Genomic DNA, 25,688 nt, shown 5'->3' with positions numbered 1-25,688 from the left:
TTTGGCAAATTTTTCTTGGGCGCTACCCACATAATCAGCTGTGCTGCTCATCCCACAAATGCATGATCCTTACAAGTTGGACATCATTGTGAAGGTAAATAAACAGGCTTTCCAACGATGTAAAATACAATGACCATTAGCATTGGAACAACAGAGAAATAATCCACCAAACACAAGTTTCCAAACTTTGTTTTTCCAGTTTATATTGTGTATCGCGATATTGTCTAAAAATATCGCGATATTATTTTTAGGCCATATCGCCCAGCCCTAGGCTTAGGCAACAAAACTACTTAGTTAGCTTTAGGAAAAGATTGCGGTTTGGGATAGAATAACTCCGGAAGTGCTGTCACTTAAGCACGGAAGTTACGTGACAAATAAATCAACTTTGACTTGTGGTTTCACACGGGACACGAGCAACGGTCTCCTGGGATAAAGTCCTGTGTTTTTTGACCTACCTTGACCTCGACCTCCTCTTTACTAAGCATCCGCTGCTCTTTATACTTCCCAGTTCACAATTACATGGATTACATATAAATTGATTTTGTGCTGACCATCACGAAAAAAATGTGAAACTTGTGTCTATGTACATGAACCAATTCAATCAATTCAATTTCGTTACTATCTCACAAACTGCTGTACAGCTGATGCATATTATCGCGGTTTCTGAGCGCCCCCGACTACCTGAGCAGGCGCGGCCAAGTGACGTAACAGAAACACAAACAATGGCGGCAGCGAAAGCGTCTCACCTCTGGAGTGATAATCACTGATACTCCATGTTTTCATGTAAACACACTCATGGAAGCGTCTTTCATAACACAGAACGCTGTTAGCGAACCTGTTCATCAAACCCAGTGGTCTACCTCCAGGTCTGAGAAGTGAAGCCAATGTTGAAGTGCCTTAAACTCGCATTCTCTATAACAGCCAGCAGAGGGCGACTCCTCTGGTTGCAGAATGGAGTCTGATTGTATAGAAGTCTATGAGAAAATGAGCCTACTTCTCTCTTGATTTATTACCTCAGTAAACATTGTAAACATGAGTTTATGGTCTCAATCTCTAGTTTCAAGTCTTTTTCAATACAGCATGATGTTCATTTAGTAAATGATGGTCCCATTTAGAGTCAGATAGACCATAAAGCAGGGGATGCTTTAGGGCGGGGCTACCTTGTGATTGACATTAATGAAAGTTAATTATAACCTTTTTTGGTCGCCTAAAAATGTCTTATTCAGCGTTCGGTTGAACTTAGCCCCGCCCTCTCGTGTCACCTCCGGTTGCAAAAAACCAAGATGGCGACGGCAAAAATGCCAACCTCGAAGCTTCAAAACTTCAGTCCACAAACCAGCGGGTGATGTCACGGTTACTACGTCCACTTCTTATCCACCTTATTCCTAGCCCCCATGATGCCTTGCGTGAATTATGTCCGTAACTTCCGGCGCGTCGTGTCACTGAATCGTTTTCCACGGTAACGCTACACTAATCGTCTCTTCTAGAGCGATTGTATTAGTGAAGAGATTAACGATCTGAAAAGCTCTGAGGCAGATCAGTACTTCCACAGTAACAAGGTTTAGTTTTTTACACACAAATAACCATACTTAACATATCTGTAGTCTAATGCTGCCCTGCACTCCGTGCCATGAACTGCCTTACATTTTAAACTGTACAGAAAATGGTGAAAGTAACTGGCTGTCACTAAACCAACGCTACAATGCTGAGTCCTCCCTACACATGAAATCATAGCTGATGTTCTCCTGGCTCTGCTGTCGGTCCTTTTAAGGACCCAACGTCTCTTCTCCACTGCTCTTTAAAGCCCAACTAACCTACACTAACTATATTCTGTACACTAATCCATGTTCCGTACAGATGACATTTTTCCTCTGATCGCTGAATAAATACTTCCAGATCGTGCATAACATGTATATGTGTGTCATCTTCAGTTCCCCCTCTTTCATTCCCGACCAAGCCAGAGACCGCCTTCGTTTGTTGCAGTGAGATTTCAGTCAGATTGTGAGGTAAGCACAGTGTGCCCACAGCGCCCACAGCGCCCGGAGCGGAAGCTAGAGAGGGGAGATGACTAGAGCAGCGAAACTGTACATTTCAACTTAATTTATGCTTCTTACAGTACTGTAGTAAGTATGAAATGATTATTATGCTCTCACACGTTCTTAAATATATTACCCTTTGTTGAATAAATGCTTTCAAATGGGCATTTTTAACATCAATGGTGCTCACTGACTACTTGGCGCTGCAGCAGCAACTCTGTCAACACAGACGCTGTTTGCACGTAATCCTGCGCCCAATATTGATGTTGCAGCACTTGTTATTTAATAAAAGGTCAATAAAGTTAACGTTTATTACATCATTTGAATATTTTGACATTTAAAATTTTCATTAATCGCCGTTGAAATCATGTTATGCGCTCTGTACGATACACCGTTGTTAACCTGTACGGAACACCGTTAAACTTAATGATCTTCCTACACAGGCGGAGGCGTTACTTTTCTCCACTTTTCTCAAAAACTCTTGGTCCAAAAAACATCAGTCAAAGTGTAGACGGTCTAATGGATATTCCCCCGGAGAATGAGCACACACACATGCTCGTCTGGCTCTCAACAACAGAGGAGTGCTGCCTGACGGGCGTAAAGTGTACGGAACACCGTACCACAGCTCCGCAATGACATTTAAAGGTCTCATATTATGCTCATTTCCAGGTTCATAGATGTATTTTAATGTTTTACTAGAACATGTTTACATGCTGCAATGTTCAAAAAAAACTTTATTCTTCTCATACTGTTTATTACTCTCATACTTCTCAATCTGCCTGCATGAAGCCTCATTCAGCCTCTGTCTGAAACAACTCTGATTCAGAGCCTGTCTCCTCCCACTCTGCTCTGATTGGTCAGCGTTTCCTGCTGTCCGCTGTCAATCAAACGCCCTCAACACAGCGTCACTTTCTCCCCCTCCCCTTCACTGCTCCCTGAGTTAGAGACTGTAGCATGTAGCAGGCAGCAGGAAGACTTTATAAACTACTTAAAAGTTTATAAACCATAAACTTCACACAGCGCACGTTACCGGAGAAATCTGATCAGAAATCAGTGAGAAATGAACAACATCAGCGGCCAAGACTCCAGGTTTTCCTGACGTTTTTTCTCAGGTAACTATATGCTATTTATATCTCTGTTAGTTAGCTCAGTATTTACATTATGCCTAAACTCTGTAAACCGTAAACATACACTCTGTTTTACGTTTGTCTTTACAGGTCCATCTGTGAGAAATGACCGACAGAATCATCCCAGAGGAAGAGAAAACATTAGCAGTGAGCAGATGGGAGATACAGAGCTAACATGTTAGCATGTAGCTACACGCTAACATGTTAGCGTGTAGCTACATGCTACCGCTATGAGACGGTGTGTAAACACAGCGACCATCAGGGTGGAAAATAGAAGATGTGAAACAGTAGTCAGTTCATTATTTCTGGTAAAAGACACCTGATAAATGTAGTAAAGTAATCAGAGTAATGGTATATTATTTACTGTAGGAGCTGTCTCTGTGTTACCATGACTACAGACCGGTTAACGTTACACTCACCGGAGCTTAGGTTAGGTAACCGGAGTTAACGGGGGCTTACCGGAGCTGAAAGACTTTCTCCTGTATCATGTCAACATAACTTCAGGTGGGATTAAAAATGCGGTGTATAATTAATATTGTCATCTGTCTACTCAAATAAAGTTTGACTGAAACAGAAATGTGTTGTGTTGCTTACAGTCACTATTTACTACCTGTACTCTTCTACATGCATAACATCAAATTAATGTTTCATATCAGCTGTTTAAACAGTGTAATTACATAAAGCCTTTGTGAAAGAACATGTTATATTATCTCAGATGATGGGAGTTTCTGCTGGTTCTTGCAGACTAACAGAAGTAGGAGCAGACTTTGCTTATAGTTAAGAGGCGGAGGAGAGAGAGACACTCTGTGGGCGGGGTCACCTAGCTGGAGGTTCTGCTCTTTTCAAAAGAAGCGCCGTTGGTGGTTAGCCACTATGGTTAGCCTTGGGGACTAACTAGTTTACTGCTACTTCCGCTACCTCACCGGAAGTTATGGACATAATCATTTCTACAGAATAAGGTGGATACAGTCTATGGTCAGACCCTCTTTCCCAGCTAGTGAGGGCGGCAGCTAAAAGCAGCTAAAGCAGTAACAGTCCATTCTCATGTTTTTTTATTATAAAGCAGGTTTAAGTCCTATATAAATACTGTGAACATATCGAAACACTCAATCCACAGGGAAATACACACAGCCCGTATTCAGAAACTCTGCATTTGAAACAAGCTGTCAGGATTTCTGTCCATTTGTGATGTCACAAATATACAAAATTTAGACCCTTTACACAGATTTTAATGTAAACATTCTAAATGTGTCCCAGTTTATTTCCTGTTGCAGTGGATGTGAATGTCATCAGCTGACAGGAAGGACATGGAATGTAAGAATGGGCTTAAAGTGGTGGCTGTGGCTCAGAGGGTAGAGCAGGTCGTCCACCAATCGGAAGGTCGGTGGTTCAATCCCCGGCTGCTCCGGGTCACATGTCGATGTTTCCTTGAGCAAGACACTTAACCCCAAATTGCTTCCGAAGGCATAGCCATCGGTGTGTGAATGAGTATTTAGATTAGATCCTGATGGGCGAAGTTGGCACCTTAGCAGCCTCTGCCATCAGTGTGTGAATGAATGGGTGAATGCTGACATGTAGAGCTTTGAGTGGTCGGAAAAACCAGAAAAGCGCTATGTAAATGCAAGTCCATTTAACAAATATATATATATAAAAAAAGTCTAAATCTGGAGCTAATCAGGTAATAAAATCAGGTAATCTTTTTAAGTGCTACAGCTGTCACTGACAGCTTTGTCACCCCTCCTCCTAAAAAAATAATTGCATTGCTGTTGAAATCGCAGATGTTGAAGTTGGCATCAAATTAAAAAACAATCCTGGAGGCTTGCTCCAGTACTGAAAGGACAAATGAGATCTCTACAGTGGGGGTGGTGGGGGGAGTGCTGGAGCGCTCCCAACTGTAAGGAGTTGTATTTGAAGCTTCTTGGAATGAGCTGAGAGACATGTGTTTGACGTCCTGGACTGGCAACCTATACTGTAGTCTAAGGCAGAGTAGAGTAGAGAGAAACAGACTATGGGAGGAAGAGAATTCCCATGGTGCAGTTGTGCTGATACTTTCCCAATGATACTGGATGATGTGAAAATGTGCAGCTTTGGCGTGAAGATTCACAGCTGAGGGATCATTTTCTTTCTTTTAGCTTGACACTCATGGGTGGATTATGAGACAAAGAACATGCAAAACCTCTCCTACAGAGGAGAAGACACACACTCTTAATAGTTATTTAGTGTCTTTTTACTGTGTCTCTTTGCAGTCGCTATTCATCTCTCTGTGGTTTTGTGACTCTGTGGCATTATTGTGTCTCTTTGTGATTGTTTTGGTCTTTTTGTAGTTACTTTTTTGTCTGTGGTTGTTTTGCCCCTTTTTGTAGTCATTTTGCATCTTTTTTTAACTGTTTTGTGTCTTTTTGTGGTAATTTTGTGTCTCTTTGTAGTCCCTTCGTGATTGTTTTGCCCCTTTTTGTAGTCATTGTGAGTCTCTTTGTGTGTCTTTGCAGCTGTTTTGCATCTCTTTGTAGCTGCTTTATGTCTCTTTGTGGTCATGTTGTTTCTTTTTGTTGCTGTTTTGTGTCTTTTCTTAGTCATTTTATGTCCCTTGTGGTTTCTTTGTCTCTTTTTGTAGTCATTTTGAGTCCCTTAGTAGTTTCTTTGTGTCTCTGTGATCATTTTGTGGCTCTTTGTAGTCATTGTGCGTCTCTTTGTAGTCATTTTGTGTCTCTCTGTAGTAATTTTGTGTCCCTTTGTGGTTGTTTTGTTGTGGGTCTCTTTGTGTGTCTTTGCAGCTTTGCTTTTGTTTTGCATCTCTTTGTAGTTGTTTTGGTCTCTGTAGTATTTTTGTGTCTCTTTGTAGTCATTTTGAGTCCCTTTGTAGTTTCTTTGCGTCTCTTTGTAGTCATTTTGAGTCCCTTTGTAGTTTCTTTGTGTCTCTTTGTGGTCATTTTGTGTCTTTTTGTAGCTGTTTTGTGTCTCTTTTTAGTTATTTTGTGTCCCTTGTGGTTTCTTTGTGTCTCTGTGATCATTGTGTGTCTTTTCGTAGCTGTTTTGTGTCTCTTTGTGGTAATTTTGTGTCTCTTTTGTAGTCATTTTGTGTCTCTTTGTAGTGATTTTGTGTCTCTTTTGTGGTTGTTTCACCCCTCTTCATAGTCGTTGTGGGTCTCTTTGTGTGTCTTTGCAGCTGTTTTGTGTCTCTCTGTGGTCATTTTGTGTCTCTTTGTAGTCATTTTGAGTCCCTTTGAGGTTGTTTTGCCCCTTTTTGTAGTCGTGAGTCTCTTTGTGTGTCTTTGCAGCTGTTTTACATCTCATTGTAGCTGCTTTATGTCTCTTTGTAGTCATGTTGTGTTTCTTTGTGGTTTCTTTGTCTCTCTTTGTAGTCATTTTGTGTCTTTCTGTAGCTGTTTTGTGTCCCTTTGTGATCATTTTGTGTCTCTTTGTAGTCGTTGTGAGTCTCTTTATGGTTGTTTCGCCCCTTTTCATACTCGTTCTGGGTCATTTTGTGTCTTTGCAGCTGTTTTGCATCTCTTTGTAGTTGTTTTGGTCTCTATAGTCTTTTTGTGTCTCTTTGTAGTCATTTTATGTATCTTTGTGGTTATTTTGAGTCTCTTCCTAGTTGTTACGTGTCTTTTTGAGTGACATTTTGTAGGTGATGGCAAGTGGCCCTGACACTTTTGGCCCTCGGGCCTGTGCCCGGACGTCCTGTATGGTTATCCGTCCATGTGACTACCTCTACTACATAGGAGCAAGACACACAGACTTTATAGTTGTTTAGCCTGTTTTTGTTGTTGTTTTGTCTGTCTGGTCGTTACACGTCTCTTTGTGGTCACTTTATGTCTTTTTGTTGTCATTTCTAGTCTCTTTGTAGTGGCTTTGTGTTATATATGTCTATGTTTAGTCATTTTGACTCTTTTTGTGGTGGCACTGTGTCTCTTTGTAGTTGCACTGTGTTTATTTGTAGTTATTTTATGTCTCTTTGTGGTCATTTTATGTCTCTTTGTAGTGGCATAGTGTCTCTTCGAGTCATTTTGAGTCTCTTTGTGGTGGCTTTGTCTTTATTTGTAGTCATTTTGTCTCTCTTTGTGGTTATTTTGGTCTCTGTAGTCTTTTTGTGTCTCTTTGTGGTCATTTTGTGTCTCTTCGTAGTGGCTTAGTGTCTCTTTGTGGTCATTGTGTGTCTTATTATAGTTGCTTCGTGTTTAATTGTAGTAATTTTGTCTCTATTTGTGGTTGTTTTGCTCCTTTTCATAGTCTCTGGTCTCATTGTGTCTTTGCAGCTGTTTTGGTCTCTTTGTAGTCTTTTTCTTTTTCTTTGGGGTTATCTTGAGTCTCCTCCTTGTTGGTACGTGTCTCTTTGAGTGACATTTGGTGGGTGAAGGCCGGGTGGGGGTAGGGGGGGTTGGGCTGTGACTCACAGGAGACAGTTGCTAATGTTATCCACTAAAGTAATGTTTTATAGCACAGACCTACAGCAAAGCATCTCCTCCCTGACTGATGTGAATTTGCTTGTGAACACTGTGCCAGCAGCACCACGGGAAAAACAGAAAAAATGTCCTCAACAAAGATAAAGTGACAAGCGAGTTACGACAGCAGAGAGGGGACAGTTAAGGAAGGAGACAGCGTGAGACAGAAAGGTGTACATGTTAGATGAGGTAATGCTAAATCTCTATCTCACCGCTGATAGACAAAAGTGACAGTAATACGAGGTGAATTTGCATAGCAGACGTTCCCCTACGCACGGCTGGATTTATTGGACTAGCAAACACTGGGATGGCAAAGTGCCATCTGTCATATGGCAGCAGCAGATAAATTAAAAGTAACAGCTGTGAGTACACTGTGGAGGTAAGGGCAAGTTAAAGCATCTCCCTCAGAGGAGGAAGAGATGGGTATCAGGGGGGTTATTCCCTTCGGGAAAGTTGGATGAGGGAAATGGAAACAATAGAGGGAAAAAAGGCGGAAGTGTGGAGAAAGAGGGAGCGAGGCAGACAGGGAGAAATGTTTTCAGAAGCCTGTTCTCTCCGAGTTACCGGCTATTTATCATTTGTATTCTCGATTTGTCAAAAAGTGACTAGCGACTACATATTCCCATGACTCACTGTACCTGTATGAGCCCACATAGGATTTGTTTGTACTTGCACAGGTGGCATGAATTACACCTTAAAGGTCCCATATTATACCCATTTTTAGGTTCATACTTGTATTTTGTGTTTCTACTAGAACATGTTTACATGCTGTAATGTTTAAAAAAAACTTTATTTTCCTCATACTGTCTGGCTGAATATACCTGTATTCACACTCTGTCTGAAACGCTCCGTTTTAGTGCATTTCAACGGAATTGCAACAGAATTGCGTTGCTAGGCAACAGTTTGGGTCCATGTTTACTTCCTGTCAGCTGATAGCATTTACATACACTGCAACAGGAAATAAACTGGGACACATTTAGAATGTTCATGTTATAAAACCTTGTAATGGTCTAAATATTTGTGACATCACAAATGGATAGAAATGGACAAGAAAGCGTCTTGTTTCAAACGCACAATCTCTGAATACGGGCTGTGTGTATTTCTTTGTATATTGAGCATTTTGATACTTTCACAGTATTTATATAGCACTTAAACCTGCTTTATAAGATAAAAGACATGAAAATCTCACTTTTAACAATGTGGGACCTTTAAACATCGTGTATTAACTGTAAGAGCTATTTGTTACCAGACAGCATTACATTTGTAGAAGCATTAATTGTAGTCACCATGCGTAAAAATCAATCCTTTATTTCTTTCTCTGAAGTCTAATGCATTCTTGTTCTATTTGGCTTCCTACCTAATGATTTTCTTTTAATTCCACAACAGCCTGTGGCTCTTGTAAGAACAACATTAAGAATTGATAAGTTCATCATGACATGAGCGTCAAAGTATTGTGGTCCAGGGGCTAAACACATTCCAATGTGTTCAATCATGTTCAAACTTTCTTTCTCCAGAGAGCAGCTGAGGTGATGGTGCATACGCTAGACACAAATATGGATGCAAGTATAGCTACTGTCAATATAATGCACTAATAACTTTTAATCATGGATTATTGTGATAAAGCCTTTGTGATTCAGAGCACGAATCAGGGTAAACCCCTTTGTAAAACATGAACAAATACATAAAAAAATGTTGGGATAAAAAAAAATATCTGTCTCTCGTCGTTGACTAAGGTCCGACGTGGTCCACCGGAAGGGGTGGGACTTCGGCTCTCTATAGAGCCCAACATTTACCATCTTTTGAGACAGAAACTGGTTTTGATATTGAGAGTTAATGCTGCGTTAATCAGTGTTTTCATATCAACAATGGGTAAAATGATTGTGAAAGAGGTTGCCCATAGTAACGAACCCACTGCAAATTATTACCCAACTCTAGTTTCCCTCAGCTCTATGATACATTTTAATGTCTTTAAGCTCATTGTTTTGGTTTTCTGGCCTACAACTTCGCTGTACCAGTTCAGTGTCACTGTTCTCAACATTGTTTCCAGCGGGGTCGATTTTCTATATACAAATGCATAACGCAATATCCATTGGAATCCATTGGTACCAACCATGTCATACTAAATCGTTGGGAAAGAGGCTAAATAATGCTCCAAACTTACGCTATATTTTGTCCAGGAAAAACAGGCTCGAGTTTGCCATGTTATGATTTGAGCAATTTAAATGCAGTACCTGTGAGGGTTTATGGACAATATCTGTCATTGTTTTGTGTTGTTAATTTATTTTCCAATAATAAATATATACACACATTTGCATAAAGCAGCATATTTGCCCACTCCCATGTTGATAAGAGTATTAAATACTTAACGAATCTCCCTTTAAGGTACATTTAGAACAGATAAAACATGTGCAATTAATTTGCAATTAATCGCAAATGACTATGGACAATCACGCGAGTAATCGCGATTAGATATTTGAATTGATTGACAGCCCTAGTAATAATAGATGCAACAAATTATCACCAGAGATGCTAGCCAAGTCCAATAATAGGTGTTTAGGTTGATCACTTCTGTAATAAGTCCAATGCATTACATATACAGTAGTCAACCAGAATCGCTGTGAAGATATTCTGGAGTTCATAAAAGACAAGTCTGACGCTTTTTCAGTTTTTTTCTGATAAATCCGTTATACCACACCACTAGTTCCACCCCACCACCATATTTCACAAGAAAACACTTACATCACTGAAAAAAAACTCACATTTTTCAGCAATTCACAGTTTGGGAGTATTCTTGGAGCTGCTGCTGCTGTCTCACACAGCCACATAAAACTAAGGTCACACACACACACACACACACACACACACACACACACACACACCACTCTTGAAATAACACAGTGCAGGGTTAGAGTCACACCTGCTTCTAACCACAAATTTCCCCCCCGTAACCATCATCTGTCTCTTTGTTGTAGAGCCAGTCCCTTTACACCAGCCACAGTGGGCCAAGGCTTCTGAAGGAACACCTGGTATTAGCTCCCTTAATGTGTTACCTATAACCAATAACAGCTACCTGTAAAAACAACAATGGCCATGTGAAGGGACAGTATTTATTGGGAGTAAAGCAGTCCAGATTTTGTCTAAAAGGAGATAGATACACTGTTAGATAGACTGTAGATAAAGTGCTCCTGCTGTTGTGGAATTATATAACTTGATGGATCATACTGGTGGTTTTTAATTTTACCTATAAACAACTTTCCATTAGCACACCATATGCTTTTCAGACTGATTTCCTTTCTTTTAGGCAGCCACTGATTTACATTAATTTTGTCACAGCATGGAAATCAACTTGAGGGGATTTGAAACTTGTTTGAGTAAACTTTTTCTTACCTTTATTTTTTGTCCAATATCAGTGAACAGGGACTCATTTGAACTCTGTCTTTGTTGTTGATGTCAGGTTTTATCATCTGAGATTTCAGAGTCTCCCTCTGAGCAGCCTTTTAATGCTAAAGAAAACTAATTTCACATGATAATTTTGCTTGTTGTTTTTCTTTTTGGCTTTGATGTTCCACCAACATAGCAAATTAATGCAAGTTGTTTTGGTAGCTGCCTTTGAAATCTTGGATTTGGAAGATTTGGAGAGTTTTCTAAACAGTCCCAGTGATTAATGTAATATCTCAACTTTTAAGTATCTGCAAGCTGATTTAAATTTTTGCAGTTTTTGCTCTCCAACAATGGCACCATTACAAATGCCTATCAAAAGTTTAATCTTATTTAAAATTCGGAGCTAGGGCTGTCAATTGATTAAAATATTTAATCACAATTCTTTTTATGATTGTCCAAAGTTAATCACGATTAATCACAATTTAAACAAACATTTTCTTATCTGTTCAAAATGTATCACAAATGGAGATTTTTCAAGTATTTAATACTCAACATGGGAGTGGGAGTTTATGCAAATGTGTATATATATATTTATTATTGGAAATCAATTAATAACACAAAACATTGACAGATATTGTCCAGAAACTCTCACAGGTACTGCATTTAGCAAAAAAAATATGCTCAAAACATAACAGCCCAGACCCACCAGGAACATCAGCAGCGCGTGGCGGCTGCTGTACCTGTTGTTTTTTATTTCGGCGTCCCTGTTAAGAGGTTAAAGCAGTCACACTGCCAGCGTGAGACGCGCGTCACAGTGAAAGGGATCTATTGACAGTATATTAACATCATATCAGCTACATTACTACAGTTTCGATGTCTGTATCTGTAGAATATGTCACGGACAGTGAAGGTGATCTATTGACTGTATATTGACATCATACCAGCAAGTAAAGACTTATTTTTAAATCAACACTTCCTGCTTTCATTTCGAAATAAAAGCCCTCAAGCGTTTTTTCTGTTGACAGAATTCCTTCATTTGTTAACACAAAGCTTTTATTCTGAAATATGTGCCAGACAGTGTTCCAGAACATGCAGTGACTTGGAGAGCTCCATGAATGAATATAGTACAGAGTTTTAATTGTTGATTATTACTATTATTTACAAATTACCACACGTTTCTTTACCTTTCTCTGTCTAAAATAAATATAAATGACATTTATATTGAAATTAAATGGACACTAAAAGGCAAACTCTATGCAGCAAGAAACGGCTGACAGCAGCAGCTGCAGCAGCAGAAACGCAGCAGAAAAGCAGCAGACACGCAGCTGGTGTAAACACCCGACGCGCGAATTACGCAGCCACCACGCCACGCAGCCGCTGTGCCCTGTGTTTTCCAGGCGTATGACTTGCCCCGAACTTTATGTGATTATCATAAAGTGGGCGTGTCTGTAAAGGGAAGACTCGTGGGTATCCATAGAACCCATCACAAGCTGTATTAATGCGTTAGAGAAATTTGTGGTGACAAAACCAATTTGCGTTAACGCGTTATCATTGTGTTAACTTTGACGGCCCTAGAAGGAACATAAGTAGACAAAAAATTTAACTCACTTCAGTATAACACAGCCGGACCCAGAAGGTGGCGCCGTCCAGAAGACCTGTATCCTGGTGCGTCGGCGAGGTGTGCTCTCTGTTACCGCAGGGGCACAGTTGGTCATGAACTGTGTGTCGTCCTCATCAATGTTCTAGAAACGGGAGAAGGAAAGATTTAGTATTAACATATTGAAAAGTAATGACATTGCTTTTTTAAAATGTCGCCCTGATCTTTCTGAAGTCCATTTTTCCTTGAAAATGAGTATCCAGATCACTCTAATCAGTGTATTCCAAGCTCATCGCTACAGGAATGTTAATGGTAAATGGTAGGGATGTCCATAATTAACCGTTTAACCGTTAACCGACATTAAGCATTTTAACCGTTTAACGCTATCGGTTAAAACGGATAAAAGAAATATTAATAATTAATTCAAAAGCTGTGCGGCAGAGGAGCGACTCGTCACTTTAAGAAGAAAAGCTGGTCCACCTTAACAGCCCACCTTGAGAGGCGGAGCCGGAATTGCAGGATACAGGAAGTCGGCTCCGGTCTCTGGCTCGCTTGAGCGGAGGAGTTGTAGTTTCATAGCATTTATTCACCGACAAATAAACTGTACACACACTGCTACACCTACGTTCACAGCTAGAACGCCATCAACAACCTCACACTCACCACCAATACACACACACACGGTCTGTTGGAAACTCGCTAAAGTTACACTGACTACGTGCAATGCTAGAGCTGCTAACGTAGCACAAATACACACTGTTTGTTGGACACTCGCTAAAGTTATGCCGGGCAGACAGATTATCGTTTCACCGGGCAGACACACAGCTGACAACATGCTAAACTAAACTAAATGTGCGGTGGAGACTTTTACTGGGAAAGTGGCTGCATGTCTGTGACACTACACGCAGCATCGTAGCTGCTAAGTTAATGCTCCCGGACGGTGAACTGGAGATTCCCGTCAACCAATATCTGTTGTGCTCCTGCAGCTGGTACGAGACACAAATGTTGTCGGTTAACGGTTAATAATCGGTTAACAAGGGTCGGTTATCGGTTAAGAACATTTTTCAAAATGAGCATCCCTTATAAATGGACGTGCATTTATGTAGCGCCTTTCTAGTCTTTCGACCACTCAAAGTGCTTTACACTACATGTCAGCATTCAAGGGTTCAATTTGGGGGAATAGAGGAGCCGGGGATCAAACCGCCGATATTCCGATTGGTTGACGAACGAAAAACATTTATCTCGGAGTCATAGGTTTTCAGTTAGATGCTTGAAATAAGGTACGTGGTTAACACAAGCTGAAGAGATTTTAACGTTTTGTTCTACAATGTAAAATATGTTAGAAAATATCCACCTTGTGAATTTTGAAGCTTTTATATGTCTTAAAAAAGGCCGTTGCTCACAAGCGGCTGAATGAGACTACTGAATGTCATCACGCTGACACGTCCGCCTTAACAGCCTCGCTGTTTATACTCGCGTTCATGCAACTGTGGCGTAGTTCGTTTATAGCCTAACGTTAGCTTTTTACTTCCGGCAATTGCATTCACACTTCAAAAATCTTTTTTATTCATTTCATTTCATAATCATGTTTTTTCCTGGAGATTATTTTGTAGAACAAAACATGGACGTATCAAACATTTTTATGCCACAGAGCTTTATTGCAATAATCAAAAAGCCAATGGAAGAATCCCATTGGCTTTTTGATTATGGAACCCGTGTGACTCTAACGTCATCCCTGGAACACTCTATGGTATCAGTTTATATTTAATATTACGACAACACAAGTAGCAGTAATATAACCGATAACCTTAACAATTTTCGAATCACACAAGTTTCACCAGCTCGAGCCAAAAGCAAAGTTCTGTGAAAGAGGACAATTCTCAAAGTCTCTGAATGAGGCTTTGGATAATAACAGTCTTCTGTATTCAAGACCTGTCTGGCTCAGTCCCTATGCTACGTGGACCTTGTCAGACATTTTAAAGACTAAACACACAAAGAGGCAGACACGCACATGCAGACATGACCTATGACCTTGTAGTGTTCCCCAGCTGCCTCGGCTCAACAACAACAATGACCTAACACCCCATCCCAAACTCCTGATAGGACATTAAGAGGGAAAACTTAAGTCTTTCCTTTTTTTCTTTTTCATTTTCTTTCTTTCACAAACTCCCTTTTCTATTCCATAAATGCCCATCCACACGGAAGTACACAGATGCACACATCGAGAACGTACTGAAAGGAACACAGACATGGAAACACACACACACACATACTTCTATGTATTTCTATATTGATTTCCTCATGCCTTCTTATACACAGTTTGGTTTACTTGGTGTCACCAAGACTGAAATTATGTCAGTCAAAAGCAGTACAAACAACTGGCTGAAAGATATAGGAGGAGAAAGAGACAGAGAGTTGGGAGAGAGAAGAAAAGGAGAAAGAGAGAAACATTACAGGAGCAGTGTGTAACATTTCGGCGAGACTCACTGCCAGATGACCTATCCTAACCAACCATTCGGGGTCAATGCCTAACCGTAAGCATTCAAGGTCAATCCCTAACCTTAACCATTCAAGGTCAGTTGCCTAACCTTAACCATTCAAGGTCAGTTGCCTAACCATAACCATTCGAGGTCAATGCCTAACCTTAATCATTCGAGGTCAATGCCTAACCTTATTCATTCGAGGTCAATGCCTAACCTTAATCATCCAAGGTCAATGCCTAACCTTAATCATTCGAGGTCAATCCCTATCCTTAATCATTCAAGGTCAATCTCTAACCTTAATCATTCGAGGTCAATCCCTATCCTTAATCATCCAAGGTCAATGCCTAACCTTAATCATTCGAGGTCAATCCCTATCCTTAATCATTCAAGGTCAATCTCTAACCTTAATCATTCGAGGTCAATCCCTATCCTTAACCATTCGAGGTCAATGCCTAACCTTAATCATTCGAGGTCAATCCCTATCCTTAACCATTCAAGGTCAATCTCTAACCTTAATCATTCGAGGTCAATCCCTATCCTTAACCATTCGAGGTCAATGCCTAACCTTAACCATTCGAGGTCAATCCCTAACTTTGACCATACGAGGTCAATCCCTAACCTTAATCATTCGAGGTCAATGCCTAACCTTAACCATACAAGGTCAATCCCTAACCTTAACAATCTTGCAAGAGTTTCCCCAGTTTGCGGGCTCCCTTCTAGCCACTACCAGGAGGTCGGAGTGAATGGGTGGGTCAAAATATACTGATATTCATGTCCCGTGTGAAACCAGAAGTCAACATTGATTTATTTGTCATGTAAGAAAGTAACACCAGTTCCGGAACATAACAAAGTAGTTTTCTTGCCTAAACCTAACCAAAACAATCTTTTCCTAAGCCTAACTAAGTAGTTTGTTGCCTAATCCTAACCAAGTCGATCTTTTCCCAAACCTTACTAAATAGTTTTGTTGCCTAATCCTAACCAAGTCGATGTTTTCCTAAGCCTTACTAATTTGTTTTGTTGCCTAATCCTAACCAAGTCGATCTTTTCCTAAACCTAACTAAGTAGTTTTGTTGCCTAATCCTAACCAAGTCGATGTTTTCCTAAACCTAACTAAGTAGTTTTGTTGCCTAATCCTAACCAAGTTGATCATTTCCTAAGCCTAACTACGCAGTTTTCTTGCCTAAACCTAAGGAAGTGGTGTCCCGTGAAGACGGAAGTTTATTTTGAATAGACTGTATGACAAAATGTATGGCGCAAATAGACAAGCATTGCTGGACATTTGTAGGAAAAAAAACGAAAAAGGAAGAATAACTTTTTCGTAAGATATCATACGAACCGTTGTATGAACATACATCGTTGCATTAGCTTAGAATGAACCCTGCATAGCTACACAGGGCGCAGGTCCTCTTCAGTTCGCCATGTTGCTCAAACCAAACACTGGCTCCAAAGAGGGCTTTTCGCATTTTTATGTTACCTGAAGGCCACCGTAGCAAAACCGTGGTACCACCAGCTGCCGTCTGACTTCCGTTGCTCCTAAAGTAGTGTTATTATGGTAAGGATTGCCTCTGAGCGAGGCGAACGGCGTTACCACGGTTTTGCATTCGGTGGCTCAGTCTTGGAAAGGGAGGAGTGAGCAGAGGGGTATTCAGTTGGTTGCAATCTGCAACCAATCCACTAGATCCACTAATCCTACACTGTACCTTTAAGAAAAAAGAAGACAGGCTTAAGGAAAAGACCAACAGTTTCATGGTAGTTCGTGAAATAGTCCCAAAAGTTAATCTATTTTATTTGTGTACATAGACACAAATTTCCCTCTTTTTTTTTTAGAGATGCTCAGCACGACTTTCAACATCGTATTTTTCGTATGTTTCCCTACGAATGTCCAGCAACATGTGACGCACGTGTCAATTTCTTGACTTGGTTAGGTTCAGGCAACAAAACTACTTATTAAGGTTTAGGAAAAGATCGACTTGGTTAGGCTTAGGCAACAAAACTACTTAGTTAGGAAAAGATGGTGGTTTGGGTTAACTCTGGAAGAACCGTAACTCAAGTATGGAAGTTAGTGACAAATAAATCAACTCTGACTTGTGGTTTCACACGGGACACAAACAGCGGTCTCCTGGGGAAAGTCCTGTGTTTTTTGACCCACCCATCCACCTCCTTCCTACGTGGCGTTTTGCCGCTCTCTATTCTTCCCGGTTCACAATTAGGATTACATACAAATTGATTTCGTGCTGATCATCAGGCAAAAAATGTGACATTCGTGTCTATGTACACAAATCAATGCATTCAATTTCATGACTATTTCACAAACTGCTGTGCGACTGGGCTGAAAAGAGGACGTGGAGATAGATTAGGGATACAACATAATAATTTGAAACAGAAACGGGATCATTCTTAAATAAAGAGCTACTGTCTAGACATGAGAAAAATGCAGCTTGTTTTGTGTAATGATGCTGTCGGCTCAGATCTATACATACACACTTAACATCTAGAGCAATAGCACGAGAGTGACAGAGTGAATAGGACAATCGTCCATCACTGTGCTCGCTCAGAGTGGACATAAACAATAGCGATATTGCTGTCATGACTTTTATTTAAAGGCTGTGTAAAGGAAATTCAGAGATTTGTTTCTAAACACATTATAAATGTTGGAAAATTATTACTGAAAACGTGCAAAGACTGAACGTTGTAGTACTGGATTGTGGAGTTAGATTAGATCGTTAAACTGTTTTTGGCCAGTTTTGTGTTCAGGATTTTTAAGGCGGGGCTGAAATCATGGCTCGATGACGCACTGGAGCCATCCTTATCATAACTCCACCCATCTTCACAAACGTGGTTTTTGAAAGCCAAAAACCCAGGACGACGTCAAAGGTTATGTTGGCTAGCTCAGTCGGTAGAGCATCCTAGTAGAGACTCCTGTTGACAGGATTGCATGTTCAAGTCCCACAATACATTTTCATCACTGTTTTTGTTTTGTATTATATTTTCATGATTGTAATCCATCTCATGTCCTATGTATATTTATTCTTTTTCTGTAAACTAACTAAACTAAAAATGAATAGTCAGTATGGAGTACCAGGGCCACGAATGTCTTTGAGACTATCAGGACCACAAAAGCAAGCACTTTGTCCACGGTCCAGGCGGCGAGGACCAGGCGGGGGCGCTGTAAAGCTTCGCGGCCGCGAGTCACCCTCACCCCAAGCCTTTCCAAGCCGACCGAACGCCTCGGATGAAATACGCCCGGCAGGGGCCAGCCAGCGCCAGGGAGAGAGGAGAGGGGAGAGGGGAGAGAGGAGAGGCGAGAGGAGATCCGGGAGGGGATCCTCCCACACCGAGGGACCGTTACCGGCCTCACACCGTCCACGGGCTGAGCCTCGATCAGAAGGACTCAGGCCCAATATCCCCAATCCGCCCGTCAGACGGCAATTTGGCTGGGTGGTCAGTAATACATTTTTCTGTGGTGTGACAAACCCAGAATGCATATTTATTTTTGCTTTACACGGACTTTAGACAAAGAAACTAGAAACAGTTTCAAGCCATATTGTTCAATCACTGGTAACAGAGAATACGTGAGAGACGGAAGGACAGACAGACAGACAGCGAGATAGACAAAGAGAGGAAAAGAGGGAGTGTGGGAAGACTGGCAAAGGAGCGTTTTTGTTTTCACTGCAGAGGCTGGCATGTCTGTGTGTGTCCACGGTTTGTCTATCTCAATCTCTCTCTCTCTCAATCTCTTGCTCTCTGTTGAGACGGTAAACACAGATGCTTCAGAGTGCCTGCACAAGCAAACGCAGAGCCCTGTTCAAACACACACACACACACACACACACACATACACACCTCACGCACACACACACCTCACACACACAAAGAGACAGCGAGTGGGAGACAGACAATGCAAACCCAGGATCCCTGTAGGAAACTGACAATAAGAGTGATATTAGTGTATGTGTAGGTGTGTGTGTATGTGTGTGTGTGTGTGTGTGTGTGTGTGTGTGTGTGTGTGTGTTTGTTGGTCGATGTGTGCGCACACATCGCAGCTTTGTAATTAAATGCAAAGCAGTAACAAAGGAGTGAATACAGTTAAAACCTCTGGGACCTCAGTGCAGAGATGAAACTTTTCGGAGGAAAAACAGGCAGGCAGACACGGATTGAAATGTCACATCAACACTTGAAGACAAGCTTTTTTTTCCAGAAAGTAACAAAGTTCTCTTGCTCGATGAAGACCTCGAAGGCGCCGACATTTCGCCTTGAGCTCTCCATCAATCAAAGCCGTACTATTACTGCAGAATACCGCTGAGATCTTGGGGCTATCACAAATATTGCATCATATTACATTTTGTGTCTGAGCTACCCAACCAAGGCAGCGGTGTCACATATCCAAACATCTACTGTGTGTGTGTGTGTGTGTATATGTGTGTGTGATTGTGTGTAGGTTTATTTCCGAGCAAATGGAACCAATTCTGTGGCTTTTGGCGTTCAATTACACAAAACAACACTGGAGAAGAGGGAGCGTATTGTTCATTGAGTCTGTTTAATATAAAAATGACCCCAAAGCTCTTTTTAAAATCCACTTTTTTTTTACAAATATTAACACATTTTAGTGCTATAATGATTTGTAGAGGTGAATTTAAGAGCTGTAAAGCTGTAAAGCTGCCACAGCCTTCAAACTAAGGAGTGATTGTGCCTTGTTTGTGTTCATGCAGACTAGATACAAATGCTTTCTGTCGTGCCTTTCTGTAAGTCCGTCATGTCCTTTTCCCATCTCTGTTTTTCTCGTGTGAAAGCTCTGACGTTCTCGGGGCTCGGTGTGAAAAGCTCTGACAAAACCAGACAAGTCTGTCACCTTGACTAAAGAGCACTCAGTAAACACACAAAGATGTACAAATACAATGTGGTTAAGTGAAAGACTTTCTATGAGAGATTTAAATAAACAGAGCGCTGCTTTCACTTCCACGTTGTGCTACATTCCAACCGTCAACAATTCTAATGCTCTCTTTTACTTTGTCATCTATAGTGGTTACTCGCATAAACATACACAATTCAAATGATTAGGAAATAAATGACTGGATTTTTATTTAAATATTTGATTTAAAGGGACTGTTTGTAAGAATCAGAAATGTCTTGTTAACAGCGACACCTGTAGCCGTTAAGTCAACTAAAGTCAGCGTCCTGTTGCTCGCGCTTGTGCTCTCTCTACATAGACATGAACGAGCATCGCTCAAAACAGTGAGGCGACACACGTCAGCTAAAAGCACAATATCACTCTATATTTCAGCTGCTTGGCAGTAATGTTAGCTGACCAGACGAAGGTCTCTCCATGAATCAATGCTGATCCTAGTGTTGGCTTTTCCTGCCTCAGCCTCCCGACCGCGGCCGGAGGGAACGGGGGAGACACCGGAGTTTTGGTCGGAGACGATAACGTTTCTTAAATAAAAGTTTTCTCAGCCTTTTAATTAATTATTAACATTTCTTTTCAACTTTTTAACCGATAGCGTTAATTGGTTAAGATTCTTAATGTCGGTTAACGGTTAAATGGTTAATTATTAACATCCCTGATCATGATATTTACCATCACTCAATGCTCATTTCTACTGAGTAGATCTTGAATGCACCATAATGTGCTCCGTGCTGTCTGCAGACGAGCCGGTCACAGTGTTGTTCCTCCACTGCTCATTTTGTACTTGCAGTTGTGAGAAATTGTAGCTTTATGTCTTCTTCACTCACACTGAACGACATGTTGTATTTGTGTGTGTATGTGTGTGTGAGACGTTGCTGACTGTGCCTCTGTGTGCCGACGTAAAACCATCATGTGGCGGCTGCACAAAAAATGTGGATATATGAATATGACAAATCGTGATTGCTATTAATATTCGATTACAAACACAAAAGTCTGTCACTGAGTGAGTGAGTGAGTGAGTGACTGATTGACTTTTGTGATGAAGTTACATGATTGGTCGGCCGAGTGTTGGAGTTCCCTCATTGGCCGTTGCTCTTTCAAAATGAAAAGGCGAGAAAAGTCCTTTATGCAAATGAGCTCGTCCAGCACGATGCGTCCGGCTCATGAAACTTGGATCGAGCTGTCAAACTGGGTGATATAGTTCTAAAATGAAACCATTCAGCAGTGGCATAGCCTTAACATGTTTTCAGAAGTAGATTTTGGTGGATTGTTTAGACAGAAAAACAGAAAATGTACGAGCAGGCCGCCATGTTGTTTCCTGTTTGAAACAGCAAGCAGAAAACCAGGGACCAATCAGATGCATTCCACAAACGGGTACATCACCACTTGAACGGCCAGTTGAATGGAGCAGCATGTCCCCTATAGAAGTATAGAAGCAAAGAGACGAAACTCCGGAGTTTTTTGACACCAGCCGCTGCCCTCATTTTGGACTGAAAACGCTTATTATATAGGAATCAGGAATAAATTCCTTATGGTTATGAATAGTAAACAACGATTAATGGCAAATACATACACCTCTTATTTGAAAATAATAAAAAGTGCAACTGCAGGACCTGCTGATTCAGTTATATTAACAATAGATTGTAGCAATATTTAACAACAAATAAAATACACCAACTTCTATTCAAGTTATATGAACAGTGGTTTAACCTGCTGCTTCTGTCCTCATTTTCAATATAAACGGTAGAGCAATAATACAGAGATCAAACGCTGATAGTGATCAAACAGCTAATAGTGATCAAACAGCTGATAGTGATCAGAGAGCTGATAGTGATCAAACAGCTGATAGTGATCAAACAGCTAATAGTGATCAGACAGCTGATAGTGATCAGACAGCTGATAGTGATCAAGAAGCTAATAGTGATCAAACAGCTAATAGTGATCAAATAGCTGATAGTGATCAAACAGCTGATAGTGATCACAGAGCTGATAGTGATCAAACAGCTGATAATGATCAAACAGCTAATAGTGATCAGACAGCTGATAGTGTTCTAAATATTGTATATTTGTTACATCACAAATGGACAGAAATCTAAACGGCTTGTTTCAAACGCACAATTTCTGAATATGGGCTGTGCGTATTACTCCGTATATTGAACGTTTCAATAGTTTAATAATATTTATAAAGCACTTAAACCTGCTTTATGATATAAAAGGCATGAAAATCTCACTTTTTTACAATATGGGACCTTTAACATTTCATTACTAATAAAAGTGCTAAAAAACACTTTCCTATGTTTGTCGTCCTTAAATACAAGGTGCAAATGCTTAGTGTCGATACATTAGATTTTTGCGTTTCAAAACGATTTTAGATCGATATACGTCTCCCGTGAAGGACAACTTGCAGAGTACCTATTGCTGTAGTTGGATCGTAGGAATATAAATGGATACATCGATGTAGCAGATGAATCGTTACACCCCCTATCCAGCCATATACTCGGTTTTGACCAAGTCTTGTTTTACATGAGCAAATGATGGCTGTCCTTGTTACAGACAAATAGAATGTTCTGGCTCCCTGGTGTTAAAAATAACTAATGTGCCTAATCAGAAAGAAAGCGCTTGAAGCCAAACCATTTCATAAATAAATGTTTGGTTTATTCATAGCAACGGGGGGCGTCACTAAGAAGGTAGCAAGGGTTCATGTTAACAATTTTATCTGATTAAGAACTTAAACCAAATTGTGGGGCCATTATTATTCCAGACAAGTAAACTCAGCCATTGTATATGTGCGTGCATGTGCGTATGAATAGGGTCGATTTTGTGTGTGTGTGTGTGTGTATGTGTGTGTGTGTGTGTGTGTGTGTGTGCCTACTCGTGTCTGTTTTCCAGCCTTGCCCACTCATTTTGTTGAGGCTATTGTCAATGAGAAACAGCATGAATAAAGTAAACTAGACGGGCTCCTGCTCAGACCAACGCTGAGTTACAGAGCTGTTGAGACTACAGCAGTTATCCTCAACCGCCTTTGGCTTCCAAACACTAAAAACTAAGTGGTGACATTTTCTATGACACCAAACAGTGGTGCTTAGTGTCCTTTTTCATTACACTTTGGCATGGTTTGTGCACGGCCCAGGACAGGAGGTCTCTGCAGTGGGTGATTAAAACCTTCCCAGAACGTCATCGGTACCCATCTACTGAGCATCAGTGATATCGGTGAGGTGCCTAAGCAGATCCCAAAGGATATTAAACGACAATACCCACCGCAGCAGCAGCCTGTTCACCCTGCTGCCGTCTGGCAAGCGATACAGAACTATCTGCTGTCATACCACCAAACTACAGAACAGCTTCTTTCCTCAGGCTGTAAGACTCCTCAACTCATCCTCCGTACTCTACCGTAACCTTTAGTTAACTTTTCTTTTTTCCATATACTGTGTATAAGAAGTGGACGTAGTGACCTTGACGTCACCCATTGGTTTGTGGACCACTTTGAAGCCTTGAGCTTTGGCCGTCGCCATGATGGTATTTTGCAACCAGAAGCGACACGAGATGGTGGAGCTAAGTACAACCGAACGCTGAATAAGTCATTTTTAGGTTATAATTAACTTTCATGAACTGAAAAAACACACTATGAAAGGGTTAAAGTTGTAAGATGGAAACACAGACAACTCCCAGACCGGACAACGCCGTGGTAGCAACCTGTCAATCACGAGGTAGCCCCGGTAGCACACCCTGCTCTATCTGACTCTAAATGGGACCATAATTTACTAAATAAACATCATGCTGTATTGAAGAAGACTTGAAACTAGAGATTGAGACCATAAACTCATGTTTACAATGTTTACTGAGGTAATAAAGCAAGTGAGAAGTAGGCTCATTTTCTCATAGACTTCTATACAACCAGAGGAGTCGCCCCCTGCTGGCTGTTAGATAGAATGGAAGTTTAAGGCATTTCAGCGTTGGCTTCATTTTTCAGACCCGGAGTTGCCCATTATATTTTTTCTTGTGTAGCATATAGAGACGACAACTTCCATTTCATTGCGCAACCCTGTGTTGTTGAATGACAATAAATTAACCTTGAACTACGACATACTATAACACCAAAAAAAAAGAAAGGTTATACTTGTACTTAGCTTTGTAACACCAAAAAAATGCCACGGCACGCTGTTTTTCAAAAAATTAAGAAGCCTTTAATAAATGGGCTTAGTGCCAACACATTTCAACTCACAGTCTTCTTCAGGGCATGTAAAAACAAGTGACAGCTCAGAGATATACCAAGGCTAGTCTCAGCTGCCAGGCAATTGCAATCAGGGTAGCGCTGGATAATTGACAAAGGTGCAGCCAAGCAGGTAAGTGTGTAAATAATTAGGACAATTCTCACAAGCCATCGATATCTTTAAGGTAAGCAAGTCCAGCATAACATTGGATATTTACAAACATTCATAAAGAAAAATAATGACATAGAAAAATACTTTTCTTTGCGATTTAGCCTGGCCTCCAATTCATCTTTCATCATCAGGTTGTAGCGGGCTCTTAAAAGCTAGAGTGAAGATACTGACATCATATGAAACTAGAAAAACCTACAAAACCCTGTTGTACTAGCTTGTTGGGAAGGAGGCTAAATCGCACTCCAAACTCATGCAAAATCTTGGCAACATGGCCATTTTCAAAGGGGTCCCTTGACCTTTGACCTCCAGATCAGTGAATGTAAATGGGTTCTATGGGTACCCACGAGTCTCCCCTTTACAGACATGCCCACTTTATGATAATCACATGCAGTTTGGGGCAAATCATAGTCAAGTCAGCACACTGACACACTGACAGCTGTTGTTGCCTGTTGGGCTGCAGTTTGACATGTTATGATTGGAGCATATTGTTTTATGCTAAATGCAGTACCTGTGAGGGTTTCTGGATCAATATCTGTCATTGTTTTGTGTTGTTCATTGGTTTGCAATAATAAATATATACATACATTTGCATAAAGCAGCATATTTGCCCACTTTCATGTTGATAAAAAGTATTTAATACTTGACAAATCTCCCTGTAAGGTGCAATTTGAACAGATACAAAATGTGTGATTAATTTGCGATAATCATGACACGCATAGCCGCCATCGCTTCACTGAAGTTCTCCACTTACAGTGCCTGTGTGGCTATTTCTATGTGGGGAGAACAAAAAAAAACTGAAAGACAGAATCTTTGAACATAAATATGCCATTTGCACAGGAAGTGAAGACTACTCCTTGGCCAAGCATTATAAACAGCACCATGGATGCAACCCGTTCTTACTCAAAGCAGTAAGTATATAGTCATAGAAATGTCTCAGAAGGGTGGAGAAAAAACAAACTGCTACAAAGAGAAGCGTATGGATCTTCCAGTTGAGGGCCATTACGAGTCCAGGCCTGAATGAATGGACTATGTTCCATATCTGTAAATATTTTTGTTGCGAAGGGATGACTCACCCCGTAAAATATGGGTGGGAAGCCATCAGGTCCTTGTTTATGCATTCATATGTAGGCAACAGGACAAGATTTTTGTATCGGAAGCATTCTGGTTTTCGTTTGTAGTCTCAGTAGAATTGACCAGTCACGTTCGAGCAGGCTTTGGTTGAATGCAGGTAAACTGTCTGTGTGGAGAACAAAAGAGGCAGAACACATTGGCCGAAATGCAACCTGGGAACTCACCGGCTATTGCCTGATGATGATTTAGCTTTTTATTGGTTG

At 40.8% G+C, this 25,688-nt stretch overlaps 2 protein-coding genes across 2 annotated transcripts in view; both read right to left on the bottom strand.

The window, feature by feature from the left end:
- LOC119486724 overlaps window positions 1-25,688 on the bottom strand; it is a 1,187,645-nt gene that overhangs the window by 598,280 nt on the left and 563,677 nt on the right. The gene's annotated exons all lie outside the window — the stretch shown is intronic.
- LOC119487023 (spondin-1-like) overlaps window positions 1-25,688 on the bottom strand; it is a 164,677-nt gene that overhangs the window by 123,073 nt on the left and 15,916 nt on the right. Inside the window, exon 3 of the mRNA XM_037767648.1 lies at window positions 12,598-12,731. Within this exon, the coding sequence (XP_037623576.1) occupies window positions 12,598-12,731 (134 nt within the window). The remainder of the gene's footprint in view (window positions 1-12,597; window positions 12,732-25,688) is intronic.

This window comes from Sebastes umbrosus, chromosome 4 (genome assembly GCF_015220745.1).
Source record: "Sebastes umbrosus isolate fSebUmb1 chromosome 4, fSebUmb1.pri, whole genome shotgun sequence".
Classification (NCBI taxonomy): Eukaryota; Metazoa; Chordata; class Actinopteri; order Perciformes; family Sebastidae; genus Sebastes; species Sebastes umbrosus.
The sequence above is the reverse complement of the archived record's forward strand: the minus strand, read 5'-3'. Positions and strand labels throughout refer to the sequence as shown.